Genomic DNA, 23,491 nt, shown 5'->3' with positions numbered 1-23,491 from the left:
GCTAGTCCCTACCTGTCCTGGCTCTGCGCGTCCTGGAAATAGCCAGCAGGTCCGGCTCCTAGGTGTGGGGGCCACAGGGCTCTGTGTGCTGGCTGAGCACTGGCTACGCACTCCTATTGGCCGGGAACCACAGCCAACGGGAACTGCGGGGGCATTCCTGCGGGCAAGAGCAGTGTGCAGAGCCACCTGCCGCGCATCCATCTAGGAGCTGGACCTGCTGGTCGCTTCCAGGGCACAGCGCGGAGTCAGGACAGGCAGGGAGCCTGGCTTAGCCCCCTGCTGCGCCGCTGACTGGGAGCTGCCGGAGGTAAGCCTGTGCCCCAGCCCTGAGCACCCCCCAACCCGGACCCCGTTCCTGAACCCCAAACCCCTCATTCCCGGACCCAGCCCAGAGCCCTCATCCCCCAGACCGCCCTCACTCACTCCTGCACCCCAACCCCCTGCCCCAGCCCAGAGCCCCCTCCCACACCTTGAACCTCTCTACCCCACCCCCCAGCCTGGAGCCCCCTCCCACATCCCAAACGCCTCATCCCTGGCCCCACCCTAGAGACTGCACCCCCAGCTGGAGCCCCCATCTCCTCCCACACCCCAGCCCTGAGCCCCCTCCCACATCCTGAGCCCCTCATTTCTGGCCCCACCCCGGAGCTCACACCCCCAGTTAGAGCCCTCACCGCCCTGCAGCCCAGTGAAAGTGAGTGAGGGTAGGGGAGAGCAAGCCACCAAGGGAGGGGGAATGTAGTGAGTGGGGGACAGGGTCTCGGGGAAGGGGATGGGGCCTCAGGGATGGCGCGGAGCTAAGTGTTCAGTTTTGTGCGATTAGAGAGTTGGCAATCCTACTTGAGAGAGAGAGAGAGAGAGACCTGTTTACCACTTCCCTTCCCCTTCAGTTTGGAAATCAATGAGCTAGGCTATAGCACATATATCCTTAAGTATATATCCTGGTTTCTTTGCTTATCTACCTGAAAGAAGTGCTTTATGGCTTAATTACAATTTAATTACAAATTGCTTTTGAAATTCTCAGATAAAAGACTCATAGTGAATGGGAACATCTGACATCTGGCAAACTGATTTCTCCTTTATCTCCCTGTAAAAACAGTGGCACAAACAAAGGAACATTTCCTGAGAGATCCCATATAAAGAGCAAGCTAACATGTTCAATATGCTTGAAGGAATTTAAGAGTTTACCAGCCCTAAATGGTCACATGAGATCACATGGAGGAGTAAGAGCATCTCCTAATTTTAAACAGGTAGCCGTTCATTTTACTTTATTTGGCTCTCTTCTTTTCATGTTAATGTTTGCTGCTTGCTTTGCTTTTCCGTCAACATTTTTTTCTCCAATTTTGTTTCAGTTATGCTACCCTCCTACATTAACGTAAATATGTATAGTTGTGCCTATACATAGGCCAAGAGCCTTATTTAAAGGTGACCGTCAAAGGGGAGAAAATGTTTTGTGCCTCTTTTTGTAATGAATAAAGAAACCTTGCAAAACTAAATCTTATTTTTCTGTTTGTTTAATACATTAGAAATTTCAGGAATGACAAGTCTTGTCTTCCTTAGTTTTAGCTGGACTCCTTGGGTGACTGACATATGTTAGAAATGTTTTCAAGATTTAATTGAAGGATCAGGAGTGTTGAATCTTTAACAGAGAGCTTTTCTCTCAAGTGTTGAGTTAAACAGATGTTAACAAAAAAACACAAAATGAGTTTAATTGGCCTGAATAAAAATAACTTATCCTCTCAAGTCAGGTTTTGCTGCCTTGGTATCTCTGATGGCACAATCATACTAGTTCTTCTGTTGTCTGTTGTCTCCTGTGTTAGACAAGATCTGAATTTCTAATGCAAAAAACAGATATTTTTGAAAAGAAATCTTTTTACCTTCTACTTTCAGCATAAAGAAGCAATAAAAAGAGCACAAACCTATTTTTCCTCTTTGCAGGTCATCTTTAAAAGAAATGTTTTATGGCTCTTTAACGCTGAGGCTGAATCCTATGTATAAGTCATAATTACCTGGCCAATTTTATTCAGGCCCAATATGCAATCTGAGAAGGGGTGCTACTGTTTGTTTCACACCAGAGCTGTTTCTTTCCAGACCACGATGAATACGTTTTCATTCTATTTTTATAGTCTGTAAATCCAATAGGAACCCTCTAACTGAGGCTGAAAGCCTGTAATTGTCTGTACAGGATGAAGGAGAGAAACTGCCACAACAGCAGCCGCCTAAAGAGGTGGATAGCATCGCACCTATCGTCATGCCCGTTTCTGTCCCTGTAAAGCTTCTGTCGCCTGAGCCCAGTGCGCAGTCTGCTACCAACAGTACCACAGTCAAAGACAAGCCTGCCAATTCTGTGTCAGATGACGAGATGCCAGTTCTCATGAAGATGACTTACTCTCCACCGTGCAGTCCAAAAGTGGCCACCCCCTGCTCATCTTCTGTGAGTGCTGCTCTTCTTGCTACTAACTGTGCTGTGAGGCTTTTAAATCCCTTTTGGTTTTAGTGCAATTACATTTTTAAATATATATATATACACTCTGGGATATTTGAAGAAATCAGCGTGGCTCACACCTAGCAACGAAAGGTGAAGGCCTGTAATATCTTGTCAGTAATTCCTCTTCTCTCATCCAGGAATATTAATTTCATCCTTCGTGGAAGATCAATACTCAGAAATAAAATAAACCTTTCGAAACAATAGTGCGGGAATTTTCTATCCCACTAAAACAAAGGGATTTATTACCTTTCATTTTTTTTACTATTTGTGCTTCTTTGTGTTTGTTTTGTTGCTTAAATGCAGCAGCTACTTTCTTTCTGTTCTGAAGTAAAATATATTTGTGTATTCTTTTGCGGTAGATTAAATAGCCCTGTATCGTAGTTACTAAAGCAGTAAGTTCTAAGAAGAAGCTGTGCACATACAATGGGATCGTCTTTTTTTTTTTTTTTTCCTTTTCCCCCCTTTAGCATGTATCTTAATGATGTGTTAAAACATTGTGACTTCAAAAACCCAAAAGGAAAAGTAATGATGATTAGTATTTTCTGGCTTTCATTTAACTCATAAATCTGATATCACCAGACACTATGGTGAAAAGTGCCTTAGACATGAATAAGACAGAGTGTGTAGGACTTCAGTGAAGCATGCATTTAAGCTTTTTGCTGAATGAGGGCTTAAGCAAACAGTTTAATTTACTACACTTTCTAGTCTAACAACATTAGAAATATGCCACTGCAGTGTAATTGTGAAAGGCACAAGGTGGGATGACTATTAGGAGGTGTGACTACTGCCCATACAGTGAAAAGTAGTACTTTTACGCCCCCCCCCCCCTTGTTGAGTGGCCTATTCTGGGGACAACATGAACACTTATCAGTGATCTCGAACAATATTTGTGGATTTATCTCCCCCCCACACACACACATTTTTTTTTAATGAATTTCCCTCCTTTTTCTTTTAGCTAGTGCAGACTTCCACCCTCTGTAGTAACACTGAAGTCAGCATCTCTGCATTTGCTGATAGCTGAGCAGTGTAGTTTCTCCTTTCTATTTCTAATCTCCTGAGAGGGGTGGCTGAGGCCTTGAGCTCCACTATGTGCTCTGTGCAGATTTCCTCTGGAGATTCTGGCTGAGATGTTTAGGATTGTGCATGCACAATTACCACAGTTTCGTATACAGTTGCAGTGACTGAATCTGCAGTGGCCAGTTAGACATCTGAGTGGCCACTTGTGCACTCAGCCACCCAGGATTATGCATGCTGTCCTGTTTGTTACATGTGAAAATTATGAACACCCAGTTCTGAACTCTGGACCCTGGTTTTTTATACTAGCAGTGGAAATGTATTAGAGTAGTGAAGGAGTTGCAGTCACTTAGAGAGAGGGTGAGCAGATTTCTGTTCTAAGGAACAGTAACTGTTTTGCTTCAATCACATTGTGTCTCAAGCCTTACAATGAAGGGGTCCCAAGGATTGATGGATAAAGTCAATATTTTTTTTTGTGAATGCCTTTTTAAGGAAAGCAAAATGAAACTAGATAACCTGCAACAGCAGTGCACAGTGAAGTGAATCAAATAGTAAATGGGCATTCCATTGTGTCCCGATGTTAAACATTTAGGTTTTTGTAGAGTACTGAAGAATGCATTCAGTGCTGAATCTAAGCAACGGTGTCTGGAACTTCAGGGAATTAGAGAGCTAATTCTGAGCTGTGAGGCCAAGAACATCAGGGACTTATTTCATATTCAGTGTGAAGATTTTTTCAAAAATGCCATATTGCATTTCCTATACTGAGAGTGCCCTTAACCATTTGATGTAGCGGCATAGAGAGCAGTGGCTCATGGGAATTTAGTTCCAATGCCTTATTTCACTTCAACAGGAGCTGAGTACCAGATACTCTGAATTAAAAATAATAATAATTATTATTAATAAAATACTACCCCTTAAACAAAAGAGATATAAATAATAATCTACTCTGTACTTTTTTTTGGCTTAATTTACCAGGGTTTCTTGTCAAAGAGGTAGATAAGGAGCAAATAGTAAAACTGCAGGTTCTTCTCCCACCCCCAAATTGAAGACAGACTGTTATAATGAAGAGGTGATCAAAGGAGGCTCAAAAGTTCTGTGTTCTCATTCTGGGTACAATCGCGCACATACCTGGACATGTAACTTTTGCTCACATGAGGAGTTCCAGTGACTTTAGTGTTGAGAAAAGTAGTTGAAGGATGGAAAAGGCAGAAATTTTTCTACTGTTACTACACAGAGAAAGTCACTAGCAAAATAAAAAATTTGTCAGATGAAGGGGAAAAACAGCGAGAACAATAAGTTCCACTTTGACTTCATGGGGACTATTCATGTGAGTAAGTTACTCATGTGCATACGTTTTTTGCAGGACCAGGTTCCAAGACTACTCACATGAAAGCTGTTACAAATAAAACATAGCAACTGATTTGTACCCTCCATATTTCTGAATTCCATCATCCATAATGTTCGCGCGGTTTTTTAATTTAAAACCAGTAAAAAAAAAAAAAAAAAATTACGCAGAGCATAAAATGGAAAGTTGAAGAAACTATAGTTAATGTTTGTATTACAGTAGTGTCTGAAGTCCCCAATGGAAATTGAGGTGGCATTGTATGAAACATAGTGAGACCGAATCCCTGCCCCAAAGAGCTTATGGTCTGAATAAACACACACAGGATGGGAGTGGGGACAGAGGCTCCTAGAGGTAAACTGTCTCACTCAAGGTCAGTGGCTGAGCTGGGGATAGCTCCCACATTCCCGGAGTCCCAGCCAGTACCCTCGCCATTGTACCCCACTGCCTCTTTGCAAAAAGGAAGGAGCAAACACTTAATTTGGGGCTCTTAGCAGACCTCTGCTATATTTCTTGTTTTTCCCCATCTTTTCTTTTGTTCTTTTTGAACACTGGATGTTTACCGTCATGACTGACTTTGTAGTACACGGCTGTGTTTCACACTCCCCTGTGATTTTTCATTGCTTTCAATGTTTTTACACAATCCTTCTTAAAGATACATTTTTCTGCAAAAGAAAAATATGTTCAAACTTAAATTTTTGGGGAGGAAAAATCACCAGATGTTGGAAGGGATATAGCCATGATCTAACAGAGAGGGCAGGACCTCTGCAATAGAGAACATTTCCACAAGCTGGAATGTGTTAACAGCAGGAATAAAAGGTGCCTGTGTTAGTGTTCTTTTAACATACTTTTTATTGGGTGAGTGTGCTTGTCAAGAACCACCCATGGTGTTTAGATATATTATCTAAACATGTTCAGTAATAATTTATTTTTATATAGTAGTAATATTAACCAGATGATATAGAAATTTTGGTATATCTTTATCTAGCCAAGAAATACTCCCCCTCACCCCCCACCCCCCGGCATGTTTATCATAAATGAGATCTTAAAACCTAAGCACCTGAAAGTAGTATATTTAAAACTAAGAATGTGTACCATCATTGTGTGCGTTCTTAAAAAGCTACCTAACCATTTGCCCTGAAAATCAGATTTCAGACTTGCATAACTCCAGTTGCTGTCACTTTTTATAGACCAGGGTGGTACAGTGTTAAATGTCTTTAATCTCCAAATTATTGGAATGTATAATGCTGTTATGTCCCCAGTTCTCATCTGCCACCATTTTCTCTGCCAAGAAAGGAGAAAATTAATACAAGATTCCTTGCAGCTGGATTCCACCCAGCAGATGGAAATATAGTGATAAGAGACAAAGAATTTGAATTTATTACATTTTCCCCCCTCTCCTGCCAGTGACAATGCTGCAGTTATTCCACTGAGCTCAAATGTGTCCATCCTACTAAAGCCAAGTAGATGTATTAGAAAACATTTAACTTTCTAATAAACTCAGACTTTGGGGGTAGATGGAGCAACTCCCAGATGACCAATATAAATTTTTTGTAGCTGGAAACGATAAGTGTGCATGTGAGGGGTGCTGGTAAAAAAAAAAAAAAAAAATTAAAAAAAAAAATGCTGCATTGACATCTTGGAGCCAGGTTTTCTCTTTAGCCAGTAAACACTGGCAGGGGCAAATGCCAATCTTCCACTGTCTTAGCCAGCTTTTTAATAATTCTCCTCTGACCTGGAGTGGTGATTTCTGGAGCTGGAAAGGTAATTAATTCTCTCTGTCTTTAGATTGCCAACCAGTACCAGTTATAGTGTTGGTATTTTGTCACATGGGCACCTGTTGGCTTTAAAAAACGCCCCAAAACTGGACTGAAACTGTCAAACTTATTCCATGTAGGGCCCTGAATAGTCATCAGTTGATAACCGCTTTCCTGTCACCATTGTCTGTGGGAAAGCATAGGTAATGTAACCCAAACTAATCATAGCTGTATATTTGAATGCTATCAATTTTCATTTAGGAACTTAGCAGAAAACAGCATCAAAGTGCTGCAAAATTGGAAGAAGACTTCAAATCCCTGCAGGACAAGAAAAAATATCGACATAGACCGGAACCACTCTTCATACCTCCTCCTTCCTTCAACTTCAGTGCATCCTACTCAGGAGCTACGCTGTATCAAAGCCAGCTTCGCTCTCCCCGCATCCTAGGAGACCATCTCCTAGACAGGACACATGAGTTTCCTCCCTATACCCCACCACCTATGCTTAGCCCAGTACGCCAAGGATCTGGGCTCTTCAGCAGCGTTATCACATCATCTCATAATGCATCTCACCCCCAGCTGCCGCTTACTCCTTTGACACCCACTCCACGGGTGCTCCTATGTCGATCTAGTAAGTATTTTATTTAATTGTAGCACTTTCTCTGAGCCCAAAACCACATCTTACATAAACCGCTATTCTGTTATGTTATATTCCCAGTGTGCTTTCTGTTTTGAAATGATCATCTTGGGAGAAGGACAAGACATACACACAAACTACTGTTACTTTCCCTGTTCAACAAAGTCAGTTTTTCCAGATGTGTACATCTGTTCTAGATATTGTAGGGTTGGGTTTAAACCAAGAAATGGACTGGTTAATTTCAAATGGAAAGATCAGAACGTATTTATTTCAAAGGACACTAAAGTGAAGCCTACTCAAATGGGCCAAGGGGGACACACCTGTTTTGGGATTTGGCAGCTGTTTGGTTTTAAGCATTTATTCAGTTCAGGAGAAGAAATTTTGGATTAGCGTATCAGGCTACATGACTGCAGTAGTAAATATTTTGTTTAAATCCCAACATACATATATCAAGACACTGTTAGTTATCTAAATTTGATACAGCATATGCATAGAAAAGATCTTTAAGGTGTGTATGGGGGATAATCTATATTAGCTAGACGGGAAGAGTCTGTCCAAGGTAGAAATAACATCTTAATCACACCTTAAGTAACTTAGAATGGTCCCCAGTATGTTAGAGAACTTAACTTTTTATTATAAATTAACTGTGCAAGCAAAGCAATTCGTCAAAATTGCTGGAGACACATTTCTGTTTGTGTAGTTTTTCAAAACCTATAAACTAGGTATTTAGCAGCATGGTTCAGGTGATGAATTAAGATTTTACTTACTGGACCCTTACATTTTATCCTGTAACCCAAAAGGAGAGTAGGTATATTTAAATTATCTTCTGTCTTGGATCCTTGAAGATCCCCCCATGTTTTACAATTTTACATCCACATTTTCTTCACAGCCACCAGCCTTCTAGTCAAAAAACACTAAGTGATACACCCTTCATAGTCCGTCAGTAGTCCTCAGTTATCTGGACATGTTGCTGTTATGTTATATCCCCTCTCCTTGTTTCCCCTTCTGTATTCCCATCTTCTGCGATCAGTCCCCTTTATAGGTTTAAAAATTTGATTGCTAGCTTTTTCAAGTTAGCAAAATGGGTAAATCAAGTTGCCTCTCTGATATGTTCTCTAGTAGGCACTGAAATTCCAGTTTATAAAACTGTATTATTGGCAGTCCTAGTCCTCTATCCTGCAACCTCTCCTCTTCCTTCCTGCTCTTTTTAGAAGATGATCAGAACTTGGTTTTGGCCTTCTACTAATTCTAGCAAGTAGTCCAGGGCCAGCTGAACCTTCTGTCACCATTGTATCATCCTTAAACTGTGGTCCTTAGTTTCTTCCGAGATACAGTAACAAGGTGATAGCTGACCTGGATTTTGGGGGTTTGGTTGCGGTGTTTTTGTTTTTCTGTTTTTTGGAATTGTGTTGTATTGCACTGATTTGCAAAATCACTTCTACAGTGCCATAAATACATTCTCAGTGCTTTACCAACAGAATGTTAGTACATGTTTCCTGACCCATAGTTTACAATTTAAAGAAGTCACAGGACAATAGATCAGTTAAGGGAGTCTGTGGGGATTATTGATGAGAAAAGGAAGTAGGAGAGATTTATGGAAGAATTAATTGTAAAGAGGAATTTGGAGGAGGAGGAGGAGTAGGAGTAGGTTCGCTTAGCATATGATAACGGGAGACCATACGAGGGCATGGGTGGCAACCTGGTAGGAGGTACAAAGCTAACATGTACAACCAAGTGTGTAGATTATAAAGGAAAATGTAAAACCATTCAGAATGGTCATCCGTATGGAAATTGGTGCTATTGAAAATTGCAGCTATGTCCAGACGCACTGTACCTGGTTTCTTAAGGACCTGGTACATTCAGGCCACTGCACCAGCTGTAACCTGATGTTTCATTGATTTCTGTGGACCATTTAGTAGAAGGATAGCTACACAAGTGGGGGCAGTGGAGGACCAAACACGATGTGCTAGTTAAGAAAATAGCTTTCTAAACAGAAAATCAAATCCCTGTTTCTGTTTCAGATAGTATTGATGGAAGCAGCATTCCAGTGACTCCAGGGCCTGGAGAACAGACTGTTGATATAGAACCGTAAGAAAAATTTATCAATATGTATCACTTTACAGCCTACTTCAGCCAGCTCACCCTCTCTCACCTAGAGTATGTGGCCTTGTATATTTTGAACAAGGCGGGTAATACCATACTACTTGGCTGGAGGCACTCACGGCTATCCCAGTGTAAACATTGGCTGAGGTCACTGACAGCAGAAAGTCTGCCAGAAATGAGATTGTGGCACTGCAAACCAGCCATGGCTTCAGGGGGGAGCTATAAAAGGCCAGTGAAGTCACAAACGTAGCTGGTGCTGGCTGGAAAAGTGTGTGACCATGGTATTGGGGCAGCATGTTGATTCAGTACTTGCCCTGGCAGACCTCCTATGGAGTTCTGGGAGGTGTTAAACTTCCCTTCCCCTCGTGGGATACCAAGAGAGGACAGAGACAGTGTTATCACCACCAGCCCTCTGCTGAGGTGTGTCATCCCCTATGGGGCAGGGAGGTCTAACTGACCTGCATCTGGTCTGTTCACTATACAGTAATGATATTCGTTATATCTCTCTCTTCTGGGACTTAAAACCTGCTTCCCAGTCCAATTAAACTGTGTTGGAATTGTGCACAGCTTTCTAAATTAGGTCTTTACAATACACTATTTGCCTCAGTGAAAGCAGAGTTCACTGAATATTATGTTGTAAGATAGTCTGACACAATTTCATGTCAGACCGTTGTGACGTGTGACGCAAGGACCTCTTGATGCCCACTGGCAGAGGGCACAGGGGTCCACAGGTTTACAGGGATCCCCTGGCTTCACCAAAATGGATCATGTGTCATGCTGGTGATCATAATCATTGCAAAATATATGTGCAGATAATGTGTAAGGAGTTATATATGCGTACTGAAAATTGTCTTTAAGGCCTTGGAGTTAAAGGCTGGTCACTTAGAGTATGTCTACACTACCCATCGGGTCGGCGGGTAGTGATATATCTATCGGGGATCAATTTATCATGTCGAGTGTAGACGCAATAAATCGATCCCCGGTCGCTCTGCCATTGACTCTTGTACTCCACCGTGGCGAGAGGCGGAAGTGGAGTCGACGGTGGAGTGGTGGCAGTCAATCCCACGCCATGAGGACGCGAGGTAAGTCGACCTAAGATACGCAACTTCAGCTATGAGAATAGCATAGCTGAAGTCAACGTATCTTATGTCTATTCCCGCCCCCCAGTGTAGACCAGGCCTCAGAGGTAGCATGCACTGAGACAAACTTCTCCAAGTGGGAGACACTTATCTCCCTAGCTGACCATTGTATATCTTACAGTGGAAATCTACTTGCATATTGAATCAAGTACTCATGAGTAGATTCTGAGTGCTGCAGGAGAAAACAAAAACAGCAGGGATTATCCTGTTTTACAAGTAAAGACAATTAATTTTGGGGAGTATAACTGGGGTATGGAGGTGCGCCTGGGATCCTTCAGGCTGTGAAGACAAGCTGCCAGTGGGCTTGATCTAGTGAAAGGACGTTTTCAGACATCCTGGTTTAAAACACCAGGGAAAAGGACTTGGGATGAGCTATCCTGCAGGAGATGGGGGAATATTTTATGAGTTAAGTTTAGGCTCTAGCACGCACGTTATAAGTTTGTTTTATATGTAACCATTTGTTTCTGATATTCTTTCTTAGTTTGAATCTCTGTTCTTTGATAATAAACATATTCTTGTTTTCACTATAAATATATCTAAGTGCTGTGTGTTAACTGGATGGCTATCTTGAGTTAAAATTAATAATTTGTGTGTCACTACTCCCAAAGGAATAGTAATCTGTGAATTTTGTGAGTGTTCGGTGGAACAAGGGCTAGACACTCAGAGGGACACTTGGAAGTTGGTGTATACCTATTGTTTGCCTGCAGAGGGACAGCGTAGCTTACGGGGGCTGATGGCGGGAGTACTTGTTCTGTTTGTGGCTTGGGTTGTCAGGAAACTGACTCCTGGCAGGTACAGACAAAGCTCACTCATGCTAATGGTGCCTCGCAACCCTGGGTACTCTTGGGGAGTGTCTCAATTGTGTAATTATTTTTTGTTTGGTATAAAATAAAAGGTAATATTATTCTTTTCTCTGTAAATCTTACAAGTGAGATCTCTCTTTATTTACAGACAGATCAATATTGGATCAAGATTCCAGGCTGATATTCCTGAACTACAAGACCGATCATCAATGGGGAGAGATATGCACAAGGCAACTTTGGTTTGGAAACCATGGCCAGAACTGGAAAACAAAGTCTTCCAACAAAGAGGTACTGTATTTTGCCGTTTGAATTGTTTACTGAAAACACTATATTCGGTATAGAAATCTCCACTTATTTCTCACTCTCATACTATTTTTTTTTTACTTTGAAAAGGTTATACAGATGTTTCAATATCTGATCAGTTTTAATTTGATGCATTTGAGAATTGTTAGAGAAAAGTGCAGTGCAAACATCAAGAACTGTGTGCGCATTTCAGAATGAAAACTTTACACTCTATTGTGTTTCAGTTGGCTTTACAGAATCCTTGGTTTGAGGTATCTGGCTGACATGTTGCAATATTTAACAGGATCCTTTTTGTTTCTGATAGTGGAAGACCTCTTAAATATGTGCTGTTCAAGCGTGTTACCTGGTGGAGGAACTAATTCAGAATATGCATTGCACTCCCTCTTTGAGTCCAAAGGGGATATAATGGTAAGACAAGAAGCTGAAGAGAAAGGTTCGCGTCTCCTTTACCTTGGCAGCATGGGAAGATGAAGGTTATTTACTTGTATTTACTCTGCATATCGCCACTTATAGATTTTGCACTGCCTGGTGCAGCTTAAAGGTAGAACCTTCTCCAAGCAGTATCTGTTAGCGCTCACGTGTGCCCCTTCCAACCCCTCCCTTCCCTCAGTGTCTCCGAACATTGCGGTTGAGCTACATAAGGGAGTGCTGCACCCTCTACTGCCTCAGTTCCTGCCACCGCCAACCCAGAGAAACCGCTGTACGACTTTGAGAAAGAGGGGGAGGTGGGGAGGAAGTGTGAATATATGCAGAATAGTATTGAAGAACTCTGGTTACGAGTAACCTTCATTTCTTCTTCGAGTGGCTTTGCATATCCCCCGTTTGTGGGTAAGTTCGGTGAGCAGTGCTGAAAACTCAGGAGGAGCGAAACAGAGTCCTAATTTAAAGGACTGAAATGCTAATGTACCAAATTTAGCATCCACTCTTGAAGCCAAATCCAAAGCATAATGTTTAGTAAAAGTATGCACAGGCTTCGACTTTCTAATGTGCTGGGTGGTGCTCAACCCCCAGCTCTGCCCTAGGCCCCGCCCCCACTCCACCCCTTCCTCCAAGGCCCCACCCTGGCTCCGTCCCCACCCCGCCTCTTCCCGCCCCCGTTTCACCTCCTCCCCCAGCGCACCACGCCCTCGCTCCTCCTCCTCCCTCCCAAAGCCTCCTGCATGCTGCAAAACAGCCGATCGCATGGGGCGCAGGGAGGGCGGAGGAGGTGCTGATCAGTGGGGCCTGCCGGTGGGTGGCAAACACTGGGGGGAAGGAGGGGAGCTGATGCGGGGGGGAGGGGAGGGGGACTGCCAGTGGGTGCTCAGCACCCACCATTTTTCCCCTGTGGGTGCTTCAGCCCTGGAGCACCCACAGAGTCGGCGCCTATGAAGGTATGGACTCGCTTCCAGGTAGTAGCCATACAGATTTCTCCAACAGGAACATGTTTAAGGCAAGCAAAAGATGCTGCCATATCCCTAGTAGAATGAGATCTTACAACAGTAGGCACAGGGATTGCTGCTAACTTGTAACATTTAATGATACATTGTTTTCCCTCTCTGGAAATAATTTTAGGTGATACTCTATAAGCCATATGGGTTTTAGCATAAGAAACAAATAACTTAGATGACTTCCTAAAACTCTTAGTTCTGTTTAAATAATATGCTAAAATCCTTCTAGCATCTAAACTGTGTAACACAGATTCCCTTTTATTAGCATGGGACTTTGAGAAAAATTCTGGTAAATTAATAGACTGATATGAAACTCAGGTACAGTTTTTAGTAGAAACCTGAGATCAGGTCTGAGAACCACTTTGTTCTTATAAAAAATAGTAAATGGCAGATCAGCCATCAAAGGATACAATTCACTCACCCCTCTGGCTGATGCTATACCAATAATAAACACAGTTTTAATAAATAAGTAAAATAAAGAACACTGCCAAAGGTTCAAAAGGCAGCTTCATGAGCATAGATAAAACCAAATTAAAATTCCATGGTGGAACTGGCTCCCTCAAAAGGGTATAATGTATTCGATAACCCCTTCATAAGCCTTTAAACTGTATCATGCACAAATAATGGTCCTTGCCCTGTCCTTTAGCAACCTGTCACTTTAGCAACCAATTGTCCAGATATGGATAAACAAAGATGCAGTTTTCAGAGATGGATCTCTACTACAAAAAGGTACTTTGAAGACTCCTGGCATTATGAAAAGGCTAAATTGAAGAAACTTGTACTGAAAATGTCTTTGTGCCACTACAAAATGAAGGAGCAAAGGATGATTAGGCCAGAGAGAAATACGGACATATGCATCCTGTAAATCAAGAGTTGCGAACCAATCCATAACCGAAAGCAAGGGAATTATGGAGGCCTGGGTTAGCATTCAAAACTGGAACTTCCAAGTGAACCTGTTCAATTTTCTTAAATCTAAAATTGGATCGAAATCTCCATCTTTTTTTTTTTTTCCTGTACCAAGAAGTATTTTGAATAAACCCTTGACCTACAGATATTTGGATACTTCTTTGACAACACCTGTCAGGATCAATTTTTAAACTTCTAACAGAAGAATAATCGTGTGAGAAGGTGTCCTGAAAAGTGAAGGATTAGGGGAGAATAGGTAACTTTTAAAATTGTATTGTATAGCCCTTTTCTATAATTACTAGGACCCTCTTTTCCAAGGTAATAAACCTCCAAATGTCAGTGAAATGGGTTAGCTTGTCTCCATACAAAGGAAGGGAGGCATCCTTGCCAATTGCTCCACAACTCTTGATCCTCAGGTCAAATCTCAGACCTTAGGTCTGGATTGGAGAGCAGCCAGCTGGACAGATGATGCCTTCGACATCTTGCCGAGTTTAACTGGAGGATCCAGCAAAACAGAAATAGGAGCCGGAACCAACAAACATCCTAATCCTTGGGATCCTTTAGGCATTTTATTCTTGCTAGACAAAGCAACTGGAGCTGATACAGGCCTCTTAGTCTTCAGCTCTGGTGATCTCCCAGAACCCAACAGTTAGCAGCAAGAGCTTCTATAAGCAGGAGCGCTAGCGGTCTGTTCTGTGTCTCCTTACGTGCTCTGGGTGTAAAGGTCTGGGAAATAGAACAGTCAGAAGGACAGGGGCCTTCCCCAAGGCACTTAAGGCACCTAACATGATTGTCCGGCACCGGGGAGACAACTGGGTATGAAGCACAACTCTTAAAATCTGGCTGCTGCTGTTTCTTCAGTTTCACTGTTACAAAGAACCGAACCTACAAACTCTGCTAGCTAGGTTTCAGAGTGGTAGCCATATTAGTCTGTATCAGCGTCTGATGAAGTGGGTTCTAGCTCACGAAAGCTTATACTCAAATAAATGTGTTAGTCTCTAAGGTGCCACGAAGACTCGTCGTTGTTTCTGCTAGCTAACTATGCTGTAACTGCCTTAAATTATACTTAACGCTAAAACAAACAACTATTGCAAAAAATCCAAAGATACTGAATAGGAGAGAACCCCAGATCTGATAGACACTTCCATCTGGCGCAGTGGTTGGAAGGTACTGAGACAGTGGAGGCCGCAGTGCTGTCTTGTGTAACCTTGCTTTCAGAATGTTTGGAGATGCAATGGGAAGCATCAGGAAGGGGTGCTACAAGGTATAGCAGCCAGTGCTTGGAAGGTGAGGCTGCCCTGGGCGGTGCAAAACCCATAAGTGGGAATGTGCAGAGCCATTCGAAACAGAATAACAAGTACTTCGAGTGCTTGCTCATGTCGACTCCATTCTAGGTGTGTGTGCGGCCGTTGGAGATTTTTGCCTTAGCAGTACCTTTAGGGCCAGCTGTAGCGCCCTCTAGCTTGCTGCACCCATGCCGCGGAATATTAGGCACTGCCGGCCCACACCCTCTCAGTTCCTTCTTCGGAGTGCCTCTCTTGCTTGTGAAGAGCTAGCGGTTTTCTTCCATCGACTTGGGGCTTTTGTTAATTGCAGTTAGTGTTAAGTAGTTGTTAAGTAGTGTAGTTAGCTGTTAGGTAAGGTCCCTGCTGAGACTTTGCCCCAGGCGGGGCATGCCCTGAGCTCCCGGGTTTAAGCCCTGCTCTGTCTGTTGCAGGCCTGTGCCTGTGAGTGGCAGGCCTATGTCCTGTGAGGGACATTCGCCTCAGAGGCCTCCTGATGGAGTCTGCTCTCTGCCCGGCTTTCAAGCCCTCTGCGCAGGCTGCACCAAGTACTTCAGCCTCTGTGCTCAGTGCGCCATTGGCATCTGGCTTCTCTTGGCACCATTTGCCGTCACCGCTGCCGAAGAAGAAGGCGAAGAAGCACTCGCCGTCGTCGAGCAAGAAGGCTGAAGGATCATCCAGTAGAGGGACCGGGCCTGTCCGCCAGCCTTCTCCAGAGCAGCATGAGCGGGCCTCCGTGGCTGGGGCACCTAGCCCTCTTAAAGGTCTGTTGACTCGTGAGTGGAAGGGGCCCACCACCCTGCCTGCACCGTTGTCATCCCAGAGCTGGGAACAGAGAGCGCACAGGTCTCCACCAGCTCCTGTGACGTTTCCGGGGCTGCAGGACCAGGCTCAGGTTCCTTGAGAGGGCAAGCCAGCCATTAAGACCCCTCTGGGGGCGGGAGAGCACCACAGACCTCCGGATAAGTAATCCTGGGGCAGATTGCAACCGCGCCATCGGGCGCCCAAACTCTCCCCCCGGACGTCAAGATGTTATTCCCCAGTATGGGGTCGACGTTCCCCATGTTATGACCAACGCTGTTTGCCCTATTGCCCATCTGTGACTAGATGTCGGTCCCGGTCCCCGGCTCCGTGGGACCGCTCCCCCTTGTATTACCAGTCTTCGCAACACCGTTCTCACCAATGCTGATCTCCCCGGCACCGGGTCTGCTCCCCCCAGAATAGCCACCGCTTGCTTACACCTGGTCAGCGTTCACCTGTAGCCACGACCAGCAAGCAAACCCAGGCGTTGATGGCTCCTCCCTGGTCACCAGAGAGTGGTTCCCCTGATGCGGAGGTCCAGGTCAGCCCATTGCCCCGGTCTTCGCAACAGGATCGGGCACTGGAAACTGTTCTGTCATCCACGGCACCGCAGTGGCTGCAAGGCCACTGGCCAACGCAGTGGCCGTATTGGGAGGCATGGGGTGTTCTGGTGATGATGATGCCCCCTTTGCAGCGTGCATCAGTGGTCACATTGGAGCAGGGATCTGGGGCCCCGCCGGGCCCGGTACCAGAAGTTCACTCAGATGTTGGGATGGACGTCTCTGTGCCCACCCCCAAACCTCCCTCTCCAGCAGCGGCCGAGCCCCCAGCGCTTCCACCTGCAGCCAGGGCCTCTTCCTCTTCTCCGGTTGAGGCGGTCGCGGGACCTTCAAGGGCCAGCCCCCCCAGCTGACTTTAAAGAGCACCAAGCCCTTCTCAGGCAGGTGGCCAAGAACTTTGGGGCTGGAAGTGCAAGAGATGGCTGAGCAGGAGGACATCCTGTTCAGTGTCCTCTCGGCCTCCACGCCCTCTTGGGTCACCCTGCACACGACGGGGTCCTCAAGATCGCCACATCACTGTGGCAGACTCCATCCTGCCCACCTCTAAAGGGGCTGAGAAAAAATATTTTGTGCCAGCCAAGGGTTTCAAGTACTGTTATATGCATCCACCTCCGGGCTTGCTGGTTGTGTCTGCTGTCAATGAAAAGGACAAGCAGGTCCCCACTGCCGCTACTCCCAAGAATAAAGACGCCAAAAAACTTGATTTATTTGGCAGAAAAATTTATTCAATGGCCAGCCTATGCTTCCAGGTGGTGAACCATCAGGCCCTGCTGGGCTGATACAATTTTAACCTCTGGGAGAGCCTCCAGAAGTTCCAGGACTCCCTTTCTCAGGCTCAGGAGTTTGGTACCTTGGTAGAGGAAGGTTGCGCAGCAGCCAGGTGCTCCCTGAAAATGGCATGGGACTCAGCGGCGCGGATGGTCACATCGGCGGTGGTCATGCGACGCAGCTCCTGGCTCCAAGTGGTGGGCCTCTCCCAGGAGATGCAGGCCTCAGTTCAGGACCTCCCCTTCAACAGCGTTGGGCTCTTCTCTGATCAAATTGACGCCAGACTTCCCGGGCTGAAGAATACTAAGGCTACCCTTCGCTTGTTGGGCATACATATCCCACAGTCAGCCAGAAAGCCATTCTGGCCTCCACTGCCATCGAGGCCTCGGCAAGCCTGGCAGGGACCTACAAGGAGAAGGGACCCTGGGTTTAGCCATTGCCGCCCTTCTTCCTTTCACTCGCCAGTCCAGCTCGGACCCACTAAGAACCTGGGGGGGCAAAAGCGATCATTTTGAGGGTGAGCTCAAGAGCGACGCCCAGTCAGCCAGTCGATTTCTGCCCATCCTTTCCTCAACCATCTTTCCCCCTACCACTCGGCCTGGTCACGGGTTACCTCAGACTGCGGGTCCTGGACACAGTAACTCAGGGCTACACCCTGCAGTTTCTGGATATACCTCCTTCCCAACCCCCTGCTTCCCTGTCCCTCTTCAGGGACCCCTCTCACGAGCAACTCCTGGTTCAGGAGATCAACAAGCTCCAGTAGTTGGGGGCTGTGGAGGCAGTTCCTCAGGACATGGAAGGAAGAGGATTCTGCTCCCGTTACTTCCAAATCCCAAAGGCCCAGGGGGGCCTCAGACCCATCCTGGATCTGCATGGCCTCAACAAGTCTCAAGAAGTTGAAGTTCTCCATGGTCTCCGTAGCCTCCATTGTCCCCTCCCTGGATCTGGGGGACTGGTACGCCACTCTCAACTTAAAGGACACTTACTTCCATGTCTCCACAGTTCCAGGACACAGACAGTTCCTGCTTTTTATAGTGGTGGGGCGCCACGTCCAGGTCACGGCGCTATACTTTGGCCTGTCCTCGGCCCCCGGGGTGTTCGTGAAATGCCTGGTGCCAGTAGCAGTTTACCTCAGATGTTGGGGGTTCCAGATCTTCCCATACCTAGATGATTGGCTCATCAAGGGCAGGTCACCGGGACAGATATGGAGAAGCCTCGATCTGGTATGGTCCACTTGCAACAACCTTGGCCTGTTAATAAAAACAGAAAAGTCCATGTTCACGGCGGTCCAGCACAGAGAGTTCATTGTAGTGGTTCTTAATTCCACGTGAGCTAGGGCCTTCCTTCCGGAAGCATGCTTTCAGGCCATGGTGCATCTCATTGCCCACGAGAGGACACATCTGATCACCACGGCCCACACTTGCCTGTGGCTGATGGGTCATATGGCAGCATGCACATATGTGGTCAAGCATGCCCGGCTTCATCTGCGACCCCCTGCAAACGTGGCTCTCCATGGTTACATTCCAAGCAGGCACCCCCTAGAGCAAGCAGTCACAGTCCTCAGACGCACCAGATCTGGGGTGGGGAGCCCACCTGGGTGAGCTCAGCACCCAAGGTCGCTGGATGTAACACGACTTGGCTCTTCATATCGACGTCAGGGAGCTCAAGGCGGTGCACCTGGCCTGTCAGGCATTTTTGCCCCACCTAAAAGGCAAGGTGGTGCAGGTCCTCACAGACAACATGGCCGCGATATATTACATCAACAGGTAGGGCAGTGTCAAGTCCTCTGTCAAGAGGCACTCAGTCTCTGGGACCTTTCTGTGCAGAACGCCATTTACCTGGTGGCTGCTCGCTTACCTGGAACCAGAAACGTCCTGGCAGATTGCCTCAGCAGGACCTTCTCCTCTTGCCACGAGTGGTTCCTCCATCCGGAGGTGGTCGACCTGATCTTCCGACGGTGGAGGGACCTGTTTGCGTCCAGGCAGAACAGGAAGTGCCACGTGTTCTGCTCTCTATACGGCAGGGACAAGGGTTCCTTGTCGGATGCCTTCCTGACCCCATGGTTGGTAGTGCTGATGTACGCCTTTCTGCCTTATCCAAAGAGTCCTGATAAAGGTGAAGCAAGACAGGGCGTGGGTCATGCTCATAGCCCCAGTGTGGCCTCGCCAACACTGGTTCGCATGCTGCTGAGTCTTTCGGTGGCCGACCCGCTGCAGGTACCTGTCCGTCCAGATCTGCTGTCCCAGAATCGCAGCCATCTGCTGCACCCGAACCTGCACCTGACGGCATGGCTGCTCCATGGCTGAGCACGGACAAACAGGACTGCTCCGCGCAGTCCAAGAGGTCCTGCTGGGCAGCAGAAAGCCCTCCACCAGGGCTACCGTTGTGGCCAAGTGGAAGCGCTTCGCATGTTGGACCTCGGACAAGCACATTCGTCCTGAGGAGGCCTCGTTGCAGGTCATCCTGGACTATTTGCTGCACTTAAAGCTGTCTTCGGTCAAGATGCACCTGGCGGCCATTTCTGCGTTCCACCCTCCGCTTCAGGGCAGGTCTGTCTTTGCCCGTCCCATAACGGCACGATTCCTGAAAGGTCTAGCAGGGCTGTACCTGCACATTTGTGACCCGGTTCCCCCAGGGGATCTGAATCTGGTGCTCTCGAAGCTCATGGGCCTTCCTTTGAACCCCTAGCTTCCTGCTCCCTCCTGCTCCTTTTCTGGAATGTGTCCTTCCTGGTTGCCATAACATCGGCTTGGCGGGTGTCCGAGATCAGGGCGCTCATGTCAGAGCTACCCTCTATGGTCTTGTACAAGGACAAGGTCCAGCTACACCTGCATCCCGTTTTTCTTCCCAAGGTTGTGTCCCAGTTCCACATGGGCCAGGACATCTACTTACCGGTCCTGTCTGAAGCCTCATGCATCAGATAAGCGCAGGCTGCATACGTTGGACATCAGACGGGCACTGGCCTTCTACATCAATACAACACAGTCGTTCCGTAAGTCAACGCAGTTGTTCATTGCTGTTGCGGACAGGATGAAGGGCTGCCCAGTGTCAGCCCAGAGAATTTCATCTTGGATCATGGGGTGTATCCGCCAGTGCTATGAGCTGGCGAAAGTGGCCTCGCCAGCGACTGTGACGGCTCGTTCCACTAGAGTGCAGGCATCTTCGGCGGCCTACGAGGCATAGGTCCCAAATCAAGAGGTCTGTTGGGCCGCCACCTGGTCGTCTGTCCGTATGTTCGCGTCGCGCTATGCGCTGACCCAGCCGGCGAGAGACAACGCAGAGTTGTGCTACAGGCTGCACGACCGTGAACTCCAAGCCCACCTCCATTGATACTGCTTGAGAATCACCTAGAATGGAATCGACACGAGCAAGCTCTTGAAGAAGAAAAAACAGTTACCTGCCTTTCGTAACTGTACTGTGAGATGTGTTGCTCATGTCCGTTCCATGACCCGCCCTCCTGCCCCTCTGTCGGAGTTGTTGGCAAGAAGGAACTGAGGGGGCGTGGGCCGGCAGTGCCTAATATACTGCCGCATGGGCACAGCATGCTAGAAGGCACGACAGCTGGCCCTATGGGTATCGCTAAGGCAGAAATCTCCAACAACTGCACGTGTGGGCGCGCACACCTAGCATGGAATGGATGTGACCAGCACATCTCGAAGAACAACAGTTACGAAAGGTAGGTAACTGTTTTTTTTTGTTTGTTTGTTTGTTTTTTAATGAAATGGCTTTAGATTTTGCCACGCAAAAGAACTTTCCTGATAGATTGGCAGTGATGCCATGAACCTGCCCTGTAATGATGCTGGGGACTGACCACTTCCTTTCATTGTTAATAAATTAAATCTCAAGGCAGGGCCTTTCTAGAAGTTTCTTATACTCCTTGGATGACTAATGTCACTTAGTCCTTGGCTTTGTGTATTTTAATACCATACAAGGCATTCTCCTGTGCTAACATTACCCAAGGTTTCTCCTCGTTTTAATGGAAAGACCCACAGGACTCAGTCTTCTTCCAGCTCCTGTGAAACCTTGTCAAATCTGTGTTTAATTGTCCAGAATTGTAGTGTGTTATTGCTTGCTGTTCTCGTGTGGATAATTCATTTAAAGAGTTGAACTTTTCGGGGATGGTGGTGTTATAGTAGCGTCCAAAGGGTTGTACAAACAAATAGAAAGATAAAGTCCCTCTCCAAATAACTTACCATCTAATTTAAGGCAAGATGCAACCAGTGAAGGTAACAACGAGGAGGAGGAAATGGGGAAGGGAAGGTGAGGGGAACTGTAGAACATCACTTGGTTACATAGGTTAGTTTTATGCACAACTGCATTGTTCCAAGTAAAGGATATTTATTTTTGTTTTTTTAAAAATAAATAATATCCTCTAACACTGGCCGCACATCAGCCTGGCCACCTTTAGTTGATTAGTTGGGGGTGACTTCTTGTAGGGGATGAAGCATAAGTAGGTCTTGGAGAGTAATTTGGTGGTGATTTTTAGTATAAGGATGTGGAAAATTAACCCAATTGATACTGAATCCAGTCCCACACTGTAATACTTGTTAAGCTTATTCTGTTCACATTTATACACAGTAAATAACTGAGGGTTTTTTTATTCTGTTCTTCCGTGTTTGTTTTGTAGGTTGCCCTGGAAATGCTGCTGTTGAGGAAGCCAGTAAGATTGAAGTGTCATCCTTTGGCAAATTACCATTATGCTGGTAGGTTTCTAAACAATCTGTATGTGTGAATTTACATTTATAAAAGAGCACAGGGTAAGCGCACATAATTTTGCGTAAAATTAAAACTACAGGCTGCTTGATACTTTTATTCTTTCCCGTTGTTTAGAGTAGCAGAGATTTTTCCTCTCTGGCATCATTTCTGGTCAGGTTTTTGTAACCAGACAGTACTTGGCTACATTAATACTACTTTGCTTTGTTTCATGTCATGCAAAAAAAGATGAAACAAACCATGTTAATTTGGTATATTAACCTGTAAACTATGCTGGTCTGTAAAATAAAGTTTCTAAATAAAGAGTTGATGCTACAAAAAACATCTGGTAGCACCTCAAACTATCATCTCCTGTAACTAAAAGGGAAAATTCTTAATAATGGAGAGATGAATCTTCAGATTGTAAGAATACTCTTCCTTGTTTTTTGTGGGGTTTTGGTACATCACTATTCTTAATAGATATTTGTAACAGTTTAGGCTAATTTCTGCCATTAATTCAGATCCAAAACTGATCAAAGTTCTTGGCATTTGTGTTAAAGATCTAGCTTGCTGTGTACCTTGGGGCTGGTGCCTTAGCCTCTTTATACCAAAGTGTCATCGTTGTACAATCTTACCTTCCTCGTATAGATGTTGTGATGCTTAAATATTTGGACGTTTATGGTCATTGCATGAAAAGTGCAAAGTTCAGCTTAGAGTATAACTCTTGCAAGTGTTTTCACAGTTACTGAATGCAAAATCATTGTTTGCATCTAGCCAAAACAAACAGATCTAGCTCTTCTACTTCACAAACATAATGGGAGTCTCCTCTTGATCATAGTTTGAAAATACTTTGTGAAACATATACCCTGGCCAGCTATTTAGATGTATGTGCTGTTACTAAAGATTACAGGATAAGGACGATAGGTGAGGGCAGGTCCCTTCTCACCCCACCACCTCACATCCTGTGTCTATCAACTGTCCCTGCAAAACCAACCCAGGTTCTACAGCAAGATTTCTTGTCTAAGCCAAGCCATTGTCTCCAGCTTGCACTCAAAAGGAAACAATCCAGGAATCTCCTGATGCTTGGATAATCAAAATGTACAAGGCCAAATTCTGGCTTCCAGTCAGAGCCCATTGTGCTACCTAGGAAGTGCAGATGAGCCCAGTTTTGTCTGGCGACCCAGGGGGGAATTCACATGGCGGGGGGGGTTCTCTGCTGGTATAATGTTTGCAGCTTGGCACATGTGCCAGCTGCCATCCCAAAATAGGGGCATGAAGAATGCATCTGATGAAGTGAGCTGTAGCTCACGAAAGCTTATGCTCAAATAAATTGGTTAGTCTCTAAGGTGCCACTAGTACTCCTTTTCTTTTTGCGAATACAGGCTAACATGGCTGCTACTCTGAAAGCTATACTGTGGTGATCCTCCACTGGTGTAACTTGGAGCAATCCCTAGATTGCTCTAAAACA

At 45.6% G+C, this 23,491-nt stretch overlaps 1 protein-coding gene across 32 annotated transcripts in view; it reads left to right on the top strand.

Annotated features, from left to right (window-relative positions):
* The window catches only part of TRERF1 (transcriptional regulating factor 1), a 140,910-nt gene that overhangs the window by 103,559 nt on the left and 13,860 nt on the right, over positions 1-23,491 (top strand). For 20 of the 32 annotated variants that reach the window (XM_043543727.1, XM_043543716.1, XM_043543724.1 and 17 more), the window contains 7 exons: positions 1,097-1,247; positions 2,183-2,431; positions 6,860-7,229; positions 9,257-9,323; positions 11,429-11,568; positions 11,888-11,991; positions 21,959-22,034. In XM_043543727.1, the coding sequence (XP_043399662.1) occupies positions 1,097-1,247; positions 2,183-2,431; positions 6,860-7,229; positions 9,257-9,323; positions 11,429-11,568; positions 11,888-11,991; positions 21,959-22,034 (1,157 nt within the window). The remainder of the gene's footprint in view (positions 1-1,096; positions 1,248-2,182; positions 2,432-6,859; positions 7,230-9,256; positions 9,324-11,428; positions 11,569-11,887; positions 11,992-21,958; positions 22,035-23,491) is intronic. The other 12 variants (XM_043543721.1, XM_043543733.1, XM_037895791.2 and 9 more) reach the window with 1 other exon arrangement.

The sequence above is a fragment of the Chelonia mydas genome, chromosome 3 (assembly GCF_015237465.2).
Source record: "Chelonia mydas isolate rCheMyd1 chromosome 3, rCheMyd1.pri.v2, whole genome shotgun sequence".
Lineage (NCBI taxonomy): Eukaryota > Metazoa > Chordata > Testudines > Cheloniidae > Chelonia > Chelonia mydas.
This window is presented reverse-complemented; position numbering and strand designations above follow the sequence as displayed.